The sequence below is a fragment of the Onychostoma macrolepis genome, chromosome 25 (genome assembly GCF_012432095.1).
Source record: "Onychostoma macrolepis isolate SWU-2019 chromosome 25, ASM1243209v1, whole genome shotgun sequence".
NCBI classification, from domain to species: domain Eukaryota; kingdom Metazoa; phylum Chordata; class Actinopteri; order Cypriniformes; family Cyprinidae; genus Onychostoma; species Onychostoma macrolepis.
Window position 1 is genome coordinate 16191764 of NC_081179.1, and position 18733 is coordinate 16210496.

The 18733-nt window shown below is 36.0% G+C and overlaps 1 protein-coding gene across 3 annotated transcripts in view; it reads right to left on the bottom strand.

Moving 5' to 3' along the window:
* otud7a (OTU deubiquitinase 7A) overlaps positions 1 to 18733 on the bottom strand; it is an 89263-nt gene that overhangs the window by 33402 nt on the left and 37128 nt on the right. For 2 of the 3 annotated variants that reach the window (XM_058767219.1, XM_058767220.1), the window contains exons 2-3: positions 18420 to 18554; positions 12392 to 12522 (exon numbers count right to left, since the gene is read on the bottom strand). In XM_058767219.1, the coding sequence (XP_058623202.1) occupies positions 12392 to 12476 (85 nt within the window). In that variant the 5' untranslated portion in view covers positions 12477 to 12522; positions 18420 to 18554. Of the gene's footprint in view, positions 1 to 12391; positions 12523 to 15127; positions 15286 to 18419; positions 18555 to 18733 lie in introns of those variants that run through there. The other variant, XM_058767221.1, reaches the window with a different exon arrangement.

The following is an 18733-nucleotide window of genomic DNA, read 5'->3' on the forward strand; positions in this document are numbered from 1 at the left end:
TATATTTTTTCAAAATATTAAACATACTGTACTTATGTTATATATTTGTATTATTTATTTTAAATTGTATTGTTTATCTATATGTATTTATATTATACTACAACTATATTATATTATACTAATATTATATTATATTATTATATTATATTATATTATATTATATTATATTATATTATATTATATTATATTATATTATATTATATTATATTATATTATATTATATTATACAAGACTTATTTATTTATTATCTTTTGGATAAAAGCCTTTCACAATTAAAACTTAGCACACTGCAACCAATCTCCTTGCCTGTTGTTCAAACAACACAAACTAAGCAGGTGAAGAATGAATCTGGACAACTGAACAATTCTAATTTGGTGCTTTTCTGTGTCTTTGCTAATGAACGAAGACATTCACAGTTCTTCTGCAAGATGTTCTTTCAGTAATTAAACTTCTTTCCCCGTTAATCAGGTGCTCTGCTTTATTTACGTTGAGGAGAATGACATTGTAGTCGATCACCCATGAGATGTGAGGAGACGGCACATTAAATATTGCATTACATATTTTTGTTTCTGAAAAGCTTACAATATGCTGACTACATAGTGAATACTGTACACTACACGCTGCAATCCAGTATATGAAACAACATATTATTCGACAACAAATGTTTCAAACAGTAGTGTGCAACATGAATACAGAAAATTTGCATATATGCGATACCTTATCAGTCCTTTAGAGGGTGACAATACACCCCTCGCAAACCACAAATAAAGCTTCATTAATGACACAACTAAAGACTTGTATCTTTTTATAATGGGTCTTTAATCCTAAAAGTGTAATTGCTAGCATGAAATGTCATCTCTCAAACACAACAGTAACTGAATAGAGCACAAGACCCATAACAAAATGTCTGCCAGTGTCAGCTGAGTCATTTTTTCCCCAGAACACCTCTAACTGCACAAAGGGCCTGTGGCCCTTCCCACTCAGCTTTCCACAACAGCTTCAATGACGGTGGATCCGCAAGGAACCGATGGAGACGGGAGACACACAGCAACAACAGCCAGGTGGGATGACGTGCTAATGATGAGTGGAACTGACAACTGAGGACACATGCTTCCCCTGCCACCATCTATCAGTCAATCACAGCCAGGGATCATTTGAGCCTTGTGGCATATCTTTGATCTGATCTGAGAGCAATTTTGCTTGGTTTGGTGGGTGAAACGATCAGTGAGACGTTTAGTTCTCAAAGAGCTTTAGCTGTTTGTCTTGTGAAAGAGTAAGACATTACTCAACACACACTTTGGAAACTTCTTGCATGTTTATAACATGATAAAAACTCTAAGAAAACCCTAGTAAACACATAGCAATACCCTGTCATTCATCCACACCAAGAGGTGTCACTACAAAATCCAAGATCACTGTATTAAGTGCACTTTTACAGTAGTTAAAGGGTGTTATATTTTACACACCCTCAAGATTTTTCAAACCTGTATGAACACAAAGGTAAACAACAAGTTGCTGGTATCCACTGACTTCCATAGTATGAAAAAATAAAAATAAAAAATACTATTGATTTCTGTTGCTACCAGCAGCTGTTCGGTTACCAGCATTCTTCAAAATATATTCTCATACAGGTTTGGAACAATACAGTGAGTAAATGATGACAGAATTTCCAGTTTGTGGTGAAACAACCCTTCTAAATTGTTGTCATGCTCTTATTTTGTAGTTTGTTAAACTTGTGAATTTACAATTTGAGTGCTGTCATATTTATTGTACCCAACTCCTTTGCGCACAATAAATATGACAGAAAATACATGGTCACACTTTATATTAGGTGGTCTTAACAACTATGTACTTACATCAAAAAATAAGTACAATGTACTTATTGTGTTCATATTGTATTGCAAATCACTTTTGCTGCTATTGAGGTGGGATACGGGTAAGGTTATAGGGACAGGTTTGGTGGTATGGGTAGGTTTAAGGGTGTGTTAAGGTGTAAGGGATGGGTCAACGGTGTAATTATAAATGTAATTACAGAAATTAATTACAGATGTAATTACATATAGGTATTTTTAAAAATATAAGTACAATGTAAAAACATGTATGTACACAATAAGTGCATTGTACCAAATGATTAATTTAAATGCAAGTACATAGTAGTTAAGGCCACCTAATATAAAGTGGGACCAAATACACTTGAGTTTGTTTGGGGAAAAAAACTTGCATTTACTGGAAAAGATATGATATTTTGTAAACAGCTGGGCCAGTCATGCTACTGCAAAATGTAGATAGCATCAATGCTTTTATGCTAGTTACTCCCAATCAGTAGTTTCGTAAAGCAGTTTTACCTAGAGCTCTCTTCTCAAGACACACTCCATAGAAAACATGAGGCATCTAACACCAGGATCTTGGTAAATCTGAGGCTGGATCAGCCTTCAATGTCTTTGTTAATCTTGATATATCATCTACTGTGGGATATTTCTATTGGTTTCTATTGAACCTTATTCAGAGGAGATGCCTTATCGTTACCTTGGAATTATCAGGTTCTATCTGACAATTTCGTCAATACAGTCATTTTGTTTTCTTTGAGTATTCTCGTAGCTTTGTAAAATTACGCTTGAACCACCGATGTCACATGGACTATTTTAATGATGTCCTTGCTACCTTTCTGGGCCTTGAACGTGGTCAGAAAGCTCTCGAATTTCATCAAAAATATCTTAATTTGTGTTGCGAAGATGAACAAAGGTCTTACATGTTTGGAACGACATGAGGGCGAGTAAGTAATGGCAGAATTGTCATTTTTGGGTGAACTATCCCTTTAAAAAAAGAAAAAAGTTCTATCTACAAAGTATTTGGAATGCAAAAACTTTGATGCTCTATATCTCAAAACCGCTCAGAATGCAGATGAACTTATCATTCAAAGGTGGCCATATTTAGACTGACACAAACAAAAATGAGACTGTGATTGAGGCCTCATTGTTTGTAAACCATTCTTTGGTAAATTGTTGCTTTGAATTCAATGTTATTATAAACCAATCATCAAGATGTTTTTAACGTCAAACGGTTGCTACCGGCCAAAATATGAATCCTCTATCCATAATATTGCTTTTTCCACTGAAAAAGCCATCCTGTCTGAATCAGGAGAGAATTATGCACAGATCAAGCAATGCTTACAGTCTAAAACAGTTCTAAACAAATAAATTGGTAGATTTTGGTGTGAGAGGAGAACAGGAGATGGAAGGATTATTATGGATTATGGACTGTATTTTGGCCAGAAGCGATGGTTTAAAGTTAAATTTGTCTTAATGATGGATTTGTTTCTTACAAACATGCAGCTTTTCACTTTACAAGACATTAATTTATGGTCTCTCATTCTGACGGCACCCATTCACTGCAGAGGAACCATTGGTGAGCAAGTGATGTGACGCTAAATTTCTCCACATCTTCCATTGAAGAATCCAATCCATCTACACCTTCATCTAAATTTTCAGCAAATGTTCAAATTTGTGTGAACCATTCCTTTTAAAAATATATTTGCCTATGGAGAAAATAAATGGAATTTCTACTTCGGGAATGCAACTTATGCACTCAGTCGGTTGTGGGAGTCTCCAAATCATTTGTGAACAGATATTCAAAACATTTCCACAAGTTGACTGTAAAACAAGGGCATCCAGCAGCAATAGCGCCTGCTAGTGGTATGGCAACATGACACCGCTAACAGGGAATTTTAGGCATATACAAAGGTTACTGAGTGCATGTTGCATAAATATTAGTGCTTTGTGAGCGCTTGAGAGTGTGTGAAGGCTGGGATGCTGCAGACAGCTGGCAGGGTCTGCGCTCTCGCCCATACTTTGACTAATAAGCCCACTTTATGTCTCATTATATGCCCCCATTCAATAGTTGCACTTCTTCCTGCACGTACGCATGGAGGAGCTGATGTCCATGCACATGTGCGGTATGATAACGACATTCCTGCCTTTTGTGAACCGCGTTTATAAGCTTCGTTGGATACAATGGATTACATAACTGCACAGTAGGAGAAAATCACCATTTTATTTCCAGACCTAATAAGCCATAAACATGTGGATAGAGGTTTTTTTTTTCCTCCAAGCTTTTTTGGATACAAAGTATGTCATGCTTGACTGCAGCGGTGCCATTTATCTGGGATCTAGGGGGAGGACTGAAGGCACTTCATACCCTTTTCATTCATAACTACGGCTTGTTAGAGGCAGGATTGTTTTCGTTGGAGTGAAATGTCAGCGGTGGGGCCATTTAAAGAGCATTAACAAATTGCTAATTCTGAATAACAAGCCTCAGCCTCAGTGTTTTTACAGCAGAGCAGTTAGTACTGATCTGAGAACAGTCTTATGGGTTTTTAGGAGAGATCCCAATCTTTTTCTGAGGAACATGCTTGCTGAAACTATCTATTAACACAGAGTCCTCAGAGAGGTGTACATTAGCACGGATATAGTAGGAATGCTTATGCAACATCTAAAATAGCTGCTTCAGTACATTCAGTCTGATGTATCACATGATTTATGGAGAATAAATGCTGGATCAGACAAAACACTCAACAAACTGCTTAATCTATGGAAATGCATATGAAGTAGTGGTTGCATCACATATATGTGTGTATGTCTTTCTCTCTCTTTGTGTGTGTGTAATAAAACCCTTACTTCATAGGCAATAAATAAATAAATAAAAGTATTGTACAGTGTAATGATAACAGATTAGAATAAATTAACAATAATAAATGATAATGTTCAAATGCTTAAATCTTAAAATGCTATAATCATTCATAAGTAAATAAATGACATTACAATAAAGTATATTACACAAATTACAAAAGTTATAGGATGTATAAATAAACATGATAGATAGGTAATTACACTTTAAATTTATATATATATATTGACATATGAGAGGAAATTAATAATACTGGTTAAATTCTGCTTACAAATCTTAAAATGTTTTAATAATTTACACATAATAATATATAACTAATAGTATTATTTATAAATAAAAATATATGATTATAGAATTTAATGTTAACTATACAGGACTAAATGAAATGAATAATAATGCTTAAATAATTCAGAAAATGTTATAACTTACAATTACAAAATGACTGGTCTAATTTAAGTTATATATAAAATATAAATATATATAAATTATAACAATTTTTAAATTACAATAGATTAAATAATTATAATAAACTGTAATAAATAAATAATATTATAGTACGACGATTAAATAATAACATGTTAAATTATTATTATTAAATAAATAATCCTGCTTAAATGTTATAATGTTAATATAATGTAATAATATAAATGTTATAATAATTTATAAATAGATAAAAATAATGAATGAATGAATGAATGAGCCATATAATAATAATAATAATAATAATAAAACGTATAATATTGCATACATGCAGTACATACCATATAAACATAACCATATACATTTTATAGTAAGACATTTTAAGAGTTACATTTATGCTCTAACGAAATGACCCTGTTAAAAATAATTTTCCATGTGCTTGGGAATATCACCAGGGTGATGATGGCGAGGCAGAGATGGATTTGTTTCTCTTTACTCCAGCATTCTGTTAAAAACAGCACTGCTCTATCAGCGTCAGGCTTCAAACAGATGGGAAATATCATCCTGTGATGATGTGTGAGGTGGCCTTGGCCAGGCAGGTGAGCACAACACTCACAGCTGAACAGCCTCCTACTGTAGCTGATGCTGAGCGAGGCCCTATAGCTGAAGCAGGTGTGTGTTTGGGTACAAATGTACACTTATATTCACCCATTAGAACCTAAGTGGCATTAAAAATTAAATGTCATAAAATTGATGTCAAAGCTTTCGGGAAAAAACATCCCTCGAGTCATATTGTTCTCTTATTGTTTCTACTATATTGCTGTTCTACCACCTTTTATGAACCATAGACTCGCCTGTTTTATGAAATGTAAAAATTTGAATATTTCTTTGTCAAATAGCTGCAAAAGCCTCTAAGTACGTCTGACGTTTTTCTTTAAAATTAGCATTTCTTTCTGACTACTATGTATAAGTTTCTATGTAAGTACTGCTACTTCTGAATGGGTTGAGGCTGGGATTTAGTGCATTTGAAGTGAAACTACTGGAGAGCATTCACTCAATATCGTTATCTCATTTTTGACCAAGATGGCTTTTAGAGGCTTTTGCATAGGAACTCTTCATATATATATATATATATTATAATATAATAACACTTTATTTTAGGGTCTCTTAACTAGTTGCTTATTAGCATGCATATTACTAGAATATTAGCCATTTATTAGTAGTAATTAAGCACATATTAATGCCTTATTCTACATGACCTTATTCTACATCCCTAATCCTACCCAATACCTAAACTTAACAACTACCGCACTAACTATTAATAAGCAGCAAATAAGGAATTTATTGAGGGAAAAGTCGTAGTTAATAGTGAATAAGTGTTCTCTATTCTAAAGTCTTACCATATATATATATATATATATACATATTATATAGTGTCTAAGGTCTAAGATTTATTTATTTATATTTTAAATTAAATTAATAAATTAATCAACTATCATATATATATATATTTTTTTAACGAAATATGTATTTAATAATTAATATACAATTTTAACAATGATTAATAATTATAATAATTTTATTATAATTGTTATAATTAATAATATTTTATTAATAATAATAGTATAATTTAATTATAAATAAATATTAGTATTGTACAAATAAATTATACATAAATAAAAGTATAGTACATTTTAGTGATAGCATGAGATGAAATCAAATGAATATATCTGAAAATATTAATAATAATAATACTGTCACGAATCCTGTCCATGCACTTCCGTTTGAACACCACCAGATGTCGTCTTCTCTTTACATTGACTCTTACACCACACAGACTTTTAAATGTCACTCCGGACTACAGTTCCCATCATCCACTGCACTGATCACACAGCTGTCACCAATCACACGCTGCACTGATCACACAGCTGTCACCAATCACACGCTGCACTGATCACACAGTTGTCACCAATCACACGCTCACCTGAGAGCTATTACACACTCTATTTAAAACACATTCAGATCCTGCTCTAGTTGCCGAGTATTGTATAGCGTTTATCACTCTCCTAGTGATAGCTACTCTACGGAGCCCACTTAATTGTCATAGTCTTGTCTTGCCTGTTTTCTTGTGTTTTGATTCTTGCCCGTGTTTCCTGAATTAACCCTTTGCCTTGCTGTTCGGACTCTGTTTGCATCTCGCTTGGACTATTGCTCGTGTACCTGGATTATCTCTCTGCCTTGCCCTGTTGGATATTGTTCGTCGATCGAAGACCCACGCTTGCCCTAGGATTACTCTTTGTCTTGCCTGTGTTGTATCGTTTGCCATTGCATGAACCTTGCTATATTCTAGAGTATTTGAACGTTGCTTATTTTTCTGACCTGCCAGACTGTGTTTTGATAGACTTTTTCTGTGAGGGCGTTAATCAACCACTGAAATCGAAGCTAATTCACGAGGGTCCGCGTTTGTCACTCAGCCAGTTTATGGATTATGCTTTGATGACTGTTGGTTCAGGATTCACTGTGGGTGTCTCGGAGGAACGCAACACCACACTCAGTCGTGTAATGGCGGCCGCACTAGAGCACGCTCACAAAATGGCAGTGACAGCGGAGCCTGATTGCAAAATGGCAGACACAACAGCCCCCCGTTATGTCACAGCTGCCAATCCTAAGTCAAGCCAAGGCACCGCTGATCTTCATGAATCAAGTCAAGTCACAGTTGAACTTTATGAGTCCAGTCAAGTCACAGTTGAACTTTATGAGTCCAGTCAAGTCACGGTTGATTGTCATGAGTCCAGTCAAGTCACGGTTGATTGTCATGAGTCCAGTCAAGTCACGGTTGATCGTCATGAGCCTAGTCAAGTCACGGTTGATCGTCATGAGTCCAGTCAAGTCACGGTTGATCGTCATGAGCCTAGTCAAGTCACGTTTGATCGTCATGAGTCCAGTCAAGTCACGGTTGATCGTCATGAGCCTAGTCAAGTCACAGTTGATCGTCATGAGTCCAGTCAAGTCACGGTTGATCGCCATGAGCCTAGTCAAGTCACGGTTGATCGCCATGAGCCTAGTCAAGTCACAGTTGATCGTCATGAGCCTAGTCAAGTCACGGTTGATCTTCATGAGTCAAGTCAAGTCACGGCTGATCTTCATAAGTCCAGTCAAGTCACAGTTTATCGTCATGAGTCAAGTCACGGCTGGTCTTCATGAGTCAAGTCACAGTTGATCGTCATGAGTCCAGTCAAGCCACAGTTGATCTTCATGAAACCAGTCAAGTCACAGTTGATCGCCATGAATCCAGTCAAGCCACAGTTGATCTTCATGAGTCCAGTCAAGTCACCGTTGATCGCCATGAAACCAGTCAATTCACAGTTGATCGCCATGAAACCAGTCAATTCACAGTTGATCGCCATGAATCCAGTCGAGTCACAGTTGATCATCTTGAGTCAAGTCACGTCTCAGCGGATCTTTCAGAATCTCATCACGTTTCTGCTGAACTTCCAGAGTCACGTCACGTCACAGCTGATCATCCAGAGTCATGTCACGTCACCGCTGATCATCCAGAGTCTTGTCACGCTCAGATATTCAAGGTCAGTCTTTCGGTATCCCAGTCTGGTATCTAGTGTGAGGGATGCACCGCTGGTGTCTGCACCCACAGCTGGTATCTCCAAACCCACTCACTCTAACCCTCCTGCTCCTGAACTAATTCCCCTGTCTGATGCACTTCCTATGATGGGGATTGCTTTATGTTGCGTTTGGGCTACGTACACCACCACAGAACTGCTCAAAAGGGCAGCAGCCACTGTGATGTCTCCAGAGGTGGCGGCACATGCTGCAGAACCTTCCAAAGCGGTGGTGCTTGCTTCAGCTCCTTGTATGGTGGTGGCGTCCAGCAATGTACTCTCAGCCTGTCGTGTCGCGGTTATAGAGACTGTCACTGAACTCTCCCTGTGTTCCAATGAGACTGCTGTAGAACCTCCAGAGGTGGTGGCATCTGCTGCAGAACCTCCAGAGGTGTCAGTGGTACTCCATTCTGAACTCCCGTCCTGTCCTGTCATGGCTATGGAGGCCATCTGTGAACTCTCTGCCTGTCCTGTCGCAGCCAGAAGGGCTGTCTCTGAACTCTCGTCCTGTCCTGTCACGGCTACAGAGACCGCTTATGAACTTTTGTCCTGTTCTGAACCGGCCAAGGAGGCCATCTCTGAACTCTAGTCCTGTGCTGAACCAGCCATGGTGTCTGGTTTTGAACTGTCTGTCCTGCCTGTTTCCGTCAAGGAATCTGAATTTGAACTATCTGTCGGTCCTGATTTAATCATTATGTCTGATGTCACAAATCCTGTCCATGCACATCCGTTTGTTCACCACCAGATGTCGACTTCTCTTTACACTGACTCTTACACCACGCAGATTTTTATATGTCACTCCGGACTACAGTTCCCATCATCCATTGCACTGATCACACAGCTGTCACCAATAACACGCTGCACTGATCGCACAGTTGTCACCAATCACACGCTCACCTGAGAGCTATTACACACTCTATTTAAAACACATTCAGATCCTGCTCTAGTTGCCGAGTATTGTATAGCGTTTATCACTCTCCTAGTGATAGCTACTCTACGGAGCCCACTTAGTTGTCATAGTCTTGTCTTGCCTGTTTTCTTGTGTTTTGATTATTGCCCCTGTTTCCTGAATTAACCCTTTGCCTTGCCGTTTGGACTCTGTTTGCACCTCGCTTGGACTATTGCTCGTGAACCTGGATTATCTCTCTGCCTTGCCCTGTCGGATATTGTTCGCCAATCGAAGACCCACGCTTGCCCTAGGATTACTCTTTGTCTTGCCTGTGTTGTACCTGTTTGCCATTGCAGAACCTTGCTTGTTTTGTGATCACGTCCCTGATTAAAAGCCTTGCAAATGGATCCGCACGCCTCTTGTCTCGTTGGCTCCGTAACAAATACAATGTGATTTGCTGTCTAAAATGCTGTCTAGGTAGGACTGCAACACAGCCATAGTTCACACTTTTTCTCCTGCATTTTGGAAGGACATTTTTAACTCTCTTATTCTTCTTTGTACATCGTTTCTCAAAAGGGTGCACTTCTTTTCTTCTGCTGGCTCTATTCTCCGTCCTATTCTTTTCTATAGAGGTAACATTTCTCTCCCCTCGGCCTTGACTTTTTGTTTGTCAATATGTCTCTCCCTCCCTCTCTCTCTCTCTTTGGCCCGTCTCCTCAGGACAGACTGCACTTGCGGCCCTCCACTCCTCAATGAGTTCCATTCAATGGGCACAAAGGTCTCCTGGGGGAGCCTGGTCGTAAAGCCATCACATGGGCCCTAAATCTGCCCACCGTGGTAGGCCCTCCCTGCTGCCAATCAGAGCAGAAAGTAGACCAGCACAAAACTCTTATCGCAGCAGAAACCAAAACCCTCGAGACCTGCAAGTGAGTCTGGAACGAGTCGCAAGCGCCATCGACGAGCCAAAAGGGACAAGAGTTAAAACACAGGTCTAAGCTCACTGCACTCGGGCCTAGACTACATGGAAAGAGAAGCTGTACATCAACTCATTATACTGGAGAAAACAACCTAGCTTGAATTAAATCTCAAGCACAGGGCCACTGTAGATTTGACGGTGCATTTTGCGCTTGACTGAACCATAAACCCTATGTAAGCACACATGGGACAAAAATCAAGCCTAGACACACAGACGCCACACAGACAAAGGCAGAGATGCATATCCTAAACAACTGTCCCAGCAGTACTGCAAATCTAGTAAAGCTTAGCTTTTAACCTTACTATATTAGGTTCAGTAACAGCAACAAAACTCATTTTGAAGAGGTCAAATCATAAGAAATTCAGTTCAAGTTACTCTTTTAATTTATACAGGTTTAAGTTGATTATATAATTGTAAAAATATATATTTATACATAAACGTCCAAATGTTTGGGGTAAGTTTTTTTTTTTTTTTTTAATTAAGGTTTCTATTCAGCAAGGATGCACTAAATTGATCAAAATTGACTGTAAAGACATTTATAATGCTACAACATATTTCTATCTTCTATCTCTGTAAACAAATACAAAAATAATAAGCTACACAACTGCTTTTAACATATGAATCAGCATATTTCTATGATTTCAGCATATTTCTATGATTTCTATGAATAAAATCATGTGACACTGAAGACTGGAGTAATGATACTGAAGTTCAGTTTTGCCTCAGGAATAAATTGCATTGTAAATATGTTCGAATATGATTTAATTTAACATGTTATAAAATGTAAAAATATTTCATAAAATGACAAAGTTTTATTACAATTTTTATATATTAAAATACATATAATATATTTTAATTAAAATATGTCATATTATATCAATATTAATAATATATTCATATTATATTAATATATTTTACATTTATTTACTTATAAATTATTACACCATTACCAAATTTTACATTATTATTTTTTCATTTAACTAATTATTTATTTACTTTGTATAGTCTGATATCATTAAGTTGTACAATACTTTTAATTAATTAATTTAAGTATGTATGTACTGTATATGTATGTATGGATGCATTGATGCATTTATTTATTCATTCATTTATATATGGATGCATATATTTATTTATTTATTTATTTATTTGTTCCTATATACAGAAAACCCCCAAAACATACAAAAATATCTATGTCATGGTCCCTTATATCAGATATGAGATGAACAAATACTGTTGCTTCTAATGGTAACAGATGCACACTTTCACTTTTACAGCACCGTTATAAATTACTTCACATAATACAGCTGACATACTATTACACATTTACTGCCGTTAATATAGCCATTAATGGACTGAAAGCAAACTCAGCATGAGCACTTAAAATCCAAAGCACCGTTGACACACTGAGAATTACATTCTCAGCAACACGAGATATTTTATATATATAAATATATATTTATAAAAAAATTGAAAATTAAACAACTCCAGAAACATTCACAAATAGCTATAACATAATATATCATACTAAATATAGTACAAACACACGCAACAACTGATATACTGTTAAAAACCAAAAGTATTTGGAGTGGCTGTCAAACATTAGTTTTTCTTAAAGACCGAGCTGAATACATATGGGGCCCTTAAATGAAGTATCATCACCATTAAATGTAACAAGAGCAATGACAATGGGTGTCTACAAGAACACAGCAATACATTAAAAATAATACATCTAAACAAAATTATTCTCCAGTACTAGAGCATCTTTTTAAAATAAGAGAAAAAAGTGCAGATCAGGTCTCTTACCTTCCAGCAGGTCTCGTGCCAGACCCGGTTCTGCCCCTGTGGACCGAACAAAGTCTGACAGGACCGCATCCATGTCCAGAGTCATGGGATCATGTGGCTGTGCTGCCTGCCCTGCAGCTTCACGCTCTCATCTACACAAAAATCACAGGAAATATCATAGAAATCAATGAAGAACATCAAATAAAGGATAAAATAACAACAAAACCATACTGAGTGCAAAATGCAGCATTACCAGTACATCAGGCTGTTATTTATGCTTTGATCACATTCAGATTAATCAGAGATGAATGCAGCCTGAGGAATGAGTGACATGACTGTGAGGAGTGACTGCACTGACAAAAAAAAATAATAATAATAATATATGGTGTAGGATTTACTTTGAAACAGTTTTCACTCAGAAAATGGTAGTAATGGTATTTCTTTACAACAGTTCTTTCTGGTCCTCGAATCTGATTGGCTGAGAGTAGTGTGATATTCTAGTGATAACAGCACTCCAATTGTTTCACCGTTTGTATAACTCCGCTTGCAGTATTTCTCACAGTGAGTGCCATGGCAGACAACCAAATAAACTGTAATTTAAAAAAAATGTTACACTAACAGAATTCATTAGCCGAAGTTTTAGAAGAAAAACATTCCATGAACGTTCCATGCTAACATTTTGTGATCATTATTAAACACCAGATAACTTTGAACGAACAGGTTCAGAGTTATCAGGTTTGTTTATAACTTTGATACAACATTGCCACAACGTTAGCCAAAGTTCTGAGAACATTCACTTTTAGCTGGGAACTAACTATAGTAAAAATATAAATACAAAATAAAGACCAAAAGTGTTTGGAGTGGTCATCAAACATTAGCGGATCAAGTAACACATTCAATAAACATGAAATTTTGAAGTAGAGCGAATGAAATAGTAAGTTTTGTAAAACATACTCCAGCAATTTCATTTACTTTGAAAAATATATATATTTTTTTGAGTGTGTGGAGACTGATCTCCATAGAAATGCTACAGAAATACTAACAAACTCCCAAAGAGAACAGATAATGTTGCGCCAGTGCTTTGCTGTGGGATGCAGCTGTTTGGCATGATGCCATTTAATTAGAGAAAAGACAGATTATACTGTACGAAGTTATTAAAGAGACAGTTCACCCAAAAATGAAAAATTCTGTCATCATTTCTTCGCCCTCATGTTGTTTCTTTCCTCTGCTGAACACAAAATAAGATACAGTATTTTGAACAATATTGGTAACCAAAATCCATTTTGGGTTCTGGATTGACTTCCATAGTATTTTTTCCCATACTATGGACGCCAATGGCTACCGTCAATTGTTTGGTTACCAACATTCTTCAAAATACATGTATCTTCTTTTGTGTTCAACAGAAGAAAGAAACTCATACAGGTTTGGAACAACTTTAGGGTGAGTAAATGAAGACAGGATTTTTGTTTTTGGGCGAACTGTCCCTTTAAGTGGTGGTGTGTCAATAACCTGTTGCATGCGTGCTTATGGGTGTGTTCTGCAGTCACAAGGCCGTGTGAGTGAGTCACAGCGCTGGACAGCGGACAGACTGGTGTGATGTTTCAACACTGTGTTGACAGTATGCGGGCTGCGTGTGGGATTTTTCAGCTGGAACACGTTGGCTGTGACATTCTGCTCAAGGCCTTTTTTGTCATTGCCTTATGAAATGCGCCGTTGTTTGATGCCGGTGAGATCAGACCGAACCCTGCTATGCTGGCTGGAGGGGGGAACACCTACGGGTTCACTGCAATAACAAAGGACTGTTTATCCGTGCACGTGTGCCGTGTGTCAGACGGCCAGACAGACAGCCAGCAGCTTCCACACCATTTACGGAGTGTGACACAAAAATGAGAAGAATGTGAAACTGCCCACAGTGGAGAACAAGATTAATTGCCCACTACTGAGTGTATAACTCCACTTGCATTATTTCTTACAGCGAGTGTCAAATCCACTATAATTTTATAAATAATCAGTAGGGGGGGGACATCTTTTTATGTCACGGAATGTAGTTTTAACAGTTTTTAGGCGAGAATGTAGTTGTTTAGACTGAAAATTTGCTTTGTCGTTTTTGGAGATGTGAGCTCTAGGGCATCAGTAATGTTAATGTTAAATAAAATCATGAAAATAATTAAACATTTCATTACTCCACTCATATGTTTGGATACTTGCGTGAAGTATGTTTTTGGTCTCTAATCTAAACTGAGAAGCAAGCTTCTAAACAATACAAAGTAATCCACTGCACTTTGAGTAAGATTACAAACCCTGCAATTACATTCTGCTATAGCCATTAGAGAAGCCTGACTAACCCTGCAGAATTAAACATAAGATTAGATCATTCGCTCTCTAAGAGACAGAGCACATTAACAATACCAATTGAATGGCCTCTGCCGGCAGGTGGTTTCTTTTTGTGCTTTTTCATAGTCACATTTGTGCTGCCAGATGTTGTCCGGTTCAAACAGATGACAGAATGACATAATCACAAAGCCTGATGACCTTTACACAACCAGTGTGGTAATATATAATGTGGGAAATTAAAAACATATAACATGCAGTATATACTTACAAATAAGTGTTGCAAATTATTGAGATGTTTTTATATTTTTAATTAAAATGTTTAAAGGGCACCTATTATGCAAAATCCACTTTTACATGGTGGACATAAATGTGTGTTGGCAGTGTGTGAACACAACCACCCTACAATAATAAAAATCCACCCACTCCTCATTTTTGACGTCACATTGCATAGGGCCAGACCACGGGGTTGATTGACAGCCCTGCGTTGCCATAGTTTCTGGTCTCAGCGGTTGTACGCTGTCCTCCATGTTCTCCGCGCTCGAGCAGCTGTATTGTCAACTATGTCTCGCTTGCAATCCCGGTGATCTGTGTTTGGATGTAAGACTGAACATAAAGAGTCTTCATTTTCTCCTAACATCTGAGCTGCTGAGAACGCTGTGGATTACTTTAATTTTTCAAGGTAATGCGCCTCAAAATCTACCTAAACACGTGTACCACTCCAGGCTACTTTGTGAATGTCATGTTGTTATAGTGCTTAGCATTTTAACCATATTTGTGTGCGTACATTAAGTATTTTTAACTGATCAGTGCTGCGCTTGTGAGATTAGTTTGCGTCGTTTTTAGCGCGAGATTTGTTCGGGCGCGTGGCTCGGTCCATCGATCCGTGCCGATGACAGGTCAGCGCGGCGCGAGCTCTATAACATCACGCTGCTTCGTCCCATTTTCAGTGCATATGGCTTCCCATATGAACAGCTAAACACCGGTTCTCTCGCTCTTAGTTATGTTGCTTCTACCAGCTGTTTATTGCTGTAAGTTAGATATGCAATGCAGAGAGACGTATACGTGACGCCCTCTTCTGGAGACGGGGCGGGAATATACAGCTCATTTGCATTTAAAGCGATGCACTCCAAATCAGCTCTTTTATAGACACCCCCAAAAATGACATTTTCCAGATGTTATAATAAATGATCTGTTGGGTATTTTGGGCTGAAACTTAACAGACACATTCTGGGGACACCCAAGGCCTATATTACATCTTGTAAAAAGGGGCATAATAGGTGCACTTTAAATCTTTTAATCTTTAAAAATTGTAAAGATTTTTATTTTATTTTATTATTTTATTTTTCAATTAATAATAATTTTTATGGTTTTGGTTTTAAATTTCAGTTTTAGTTTTAGCTTTAGTTTAACTATAATAACCCTGATACAAATACATAATAACTCAATATTCAGTGGTAAATATTGTAGGGACTTTATTTTGCTTTTGAAAGTTCACTGTATTTTCATGTATTTTTTCATTTAAGTTTAATTAATTAATTAATTAATTAATTGTGCACAACAGAACTACTGGTATTCATTAAGAACGTTAGCAGTGTTGTCGTGTGTTTAAGGACGAATTAGTAAATTAATAACAATTAAAACTAAATAACTGCAAAAAAAGTACATACTTGCTCCTTTTTTATCAGTACAGCACTTTTCATACTTATACGTAGTATAATCACAGTCACTTCAAAATTTTAGATTAGCCGATGACTACATAAATAATGGCAAATCCTAAACCTGTATACAGTATATCTGTCTTTAAACAATTTTCTGTTTTGACAGCAAAAACCTATATCTTCCTCATCAAGATGAGAAAACATTTTTCTTTTCATATGCCTTGCATTATTTAACAGGAAGCCCAGCACTTTAGTGGCAGTTTAGCTGACCCAGTTCCATCCTGCTGTTTGTATTGTGTGGTACGTGTGGGTCTGTGTTGGGATTCACTGTAAGCAAAACCAGTTCAGTAAAGCACTCAAAACATTAGCTCAAAAATATCCAGCGGTCCATATTTAAAACACTGGAATGTATTTGGTTATGACTGTTTATATACACCTCAGCCCAATTTATATTATGGATCTAGTGATCACCGACTGACCTGTTCTGTAATACATGAATATAAAGATCTTCAGCCAATAAAACTCAAACATACATATGTTAAAGCCACAGCCCAAAAAAACTTTAGTGCAATGTAAGCCAAATGTACTCGCTAACATGCTTTTAAGATCTGGATTCAGTGTGATTTATGGTGGAGTTTATTCTAGTGAATGTAGGCCTAAATCAAGTGGTGGCAGTGGTGAGTATTTTTCATTTTATCTAAAAACTAAAAATAAAAACTTTCTGTTACTTATCAAAACAGTTACAATTTTGAAATGGTGTGTCCATATGAGTTTTGATAACAGAAATATCCTCAGCAAACATGGTAATTTTAATTTTTGAGATCTCTACAGCATGTAATGTGAGTTTCCAGCAGTGAGAATCAGTCAAATGAAAAATCAACAGTGTTGCGGTTAATGTTTGAAACTAATGAAGGCTGTTGCCTGACAGCAGAATGGTCTGTCAATAACAGCCTATTAAAAATCAGCACAGCACAATGGCACAATGGTGCATTTGTAAAGTATGTCTAATTCATAATTATATTAAAATAATGAATTATTAACAATTATATACTGTATAAATAAAATTGTTGTATATAAGCATTAATATAAATAGTATTAATATAAAAAAACACAAATGTTAATTATTTTATAACATCTGTCATTTTAATAACTGCACAGTAATAAAACTTCATATTAATATAATATAATAATAAATAGAAATGTTATAAACAACTTTGTATATAATCATTAATATGACAAATATAAATGTTATATTATTATTATTATTGTATAATCTGTCATTTCTGTATTTTCTATTAATTAATCATAATATATTACAATATAGTATAATTAAACTTGCATGTAATCAAGCATATAAAAGTAAATACATAAATGTTATGTATGTTTGTACATACTGTATATAATTAATATTCATATAGAATTTTCATTTACATATAAAAGTAAAAATGTTATATTATAATTGTATAATCTGTAATTTATATATTTTCTATAAATTAATCATAATACATTATAATATAATTAAACTTGCATGTAATCATTAATATAAACGTAAATATATAAATGTATGTATACTGTATCTAGAATTAAACTTGTATATAATCATTCATATATAAATATAAATAATAATATAAGTGTTATATTGTTATCATTATTATATTTCATAATAATTAGAATATTATGTTTTTATTGTAACATAACTTATTCACATACAGTAGTTTTGTATCTTTTGCAACCTGTTAAAACAATGAGTTCCAGTTGTTCATGATCAATGAACACTGATTTTAAATAATTAATAATAAAAATTATAAATGTTTGAGACTGTAGCAATTTCTAGCAGCTGAAATAGTAGAGTATATAAAATGTGTATAATTTTAATTCTTTTTTTCCCTCCATTTTTTCAGGTAAATCAACACAGCACAGAAATATGTTAAGTTTTGTAAAAGACGGGTTTTAAAATTCTACAGAAAATTTGTCAGATGTATCCCTTGCAGATTCCGTGTGGGCTTTGTGAAGTTCCTCTGAATAAATACAGATCGCATGAATAAAGGCATTCTTACTTTCTGTGTTCTCAATGGGAGTTGAGCAGCCACCTCACCACCATGCTTATGTCTGCGTCACACACTCTCTAACACACACTCCTCTCGTCTAGTCCATGGCTGGCAGGTGAGAAAGACTCAGGCTCAAATACAGGCCTACAAACAGAGAGCGAGAGAGAAAAGAATTAGTGAACAAATCTCACATAAACTCCAGTGCCCTATAAAGCACAGTAATTTAGTCTGACTTTAGCCACATTATGCAAGCATGACCCAATATCCCAGTGACCCTCTTAAAACACCCCTACAATCTCATATTACTGCTGTTTGCTCAAATA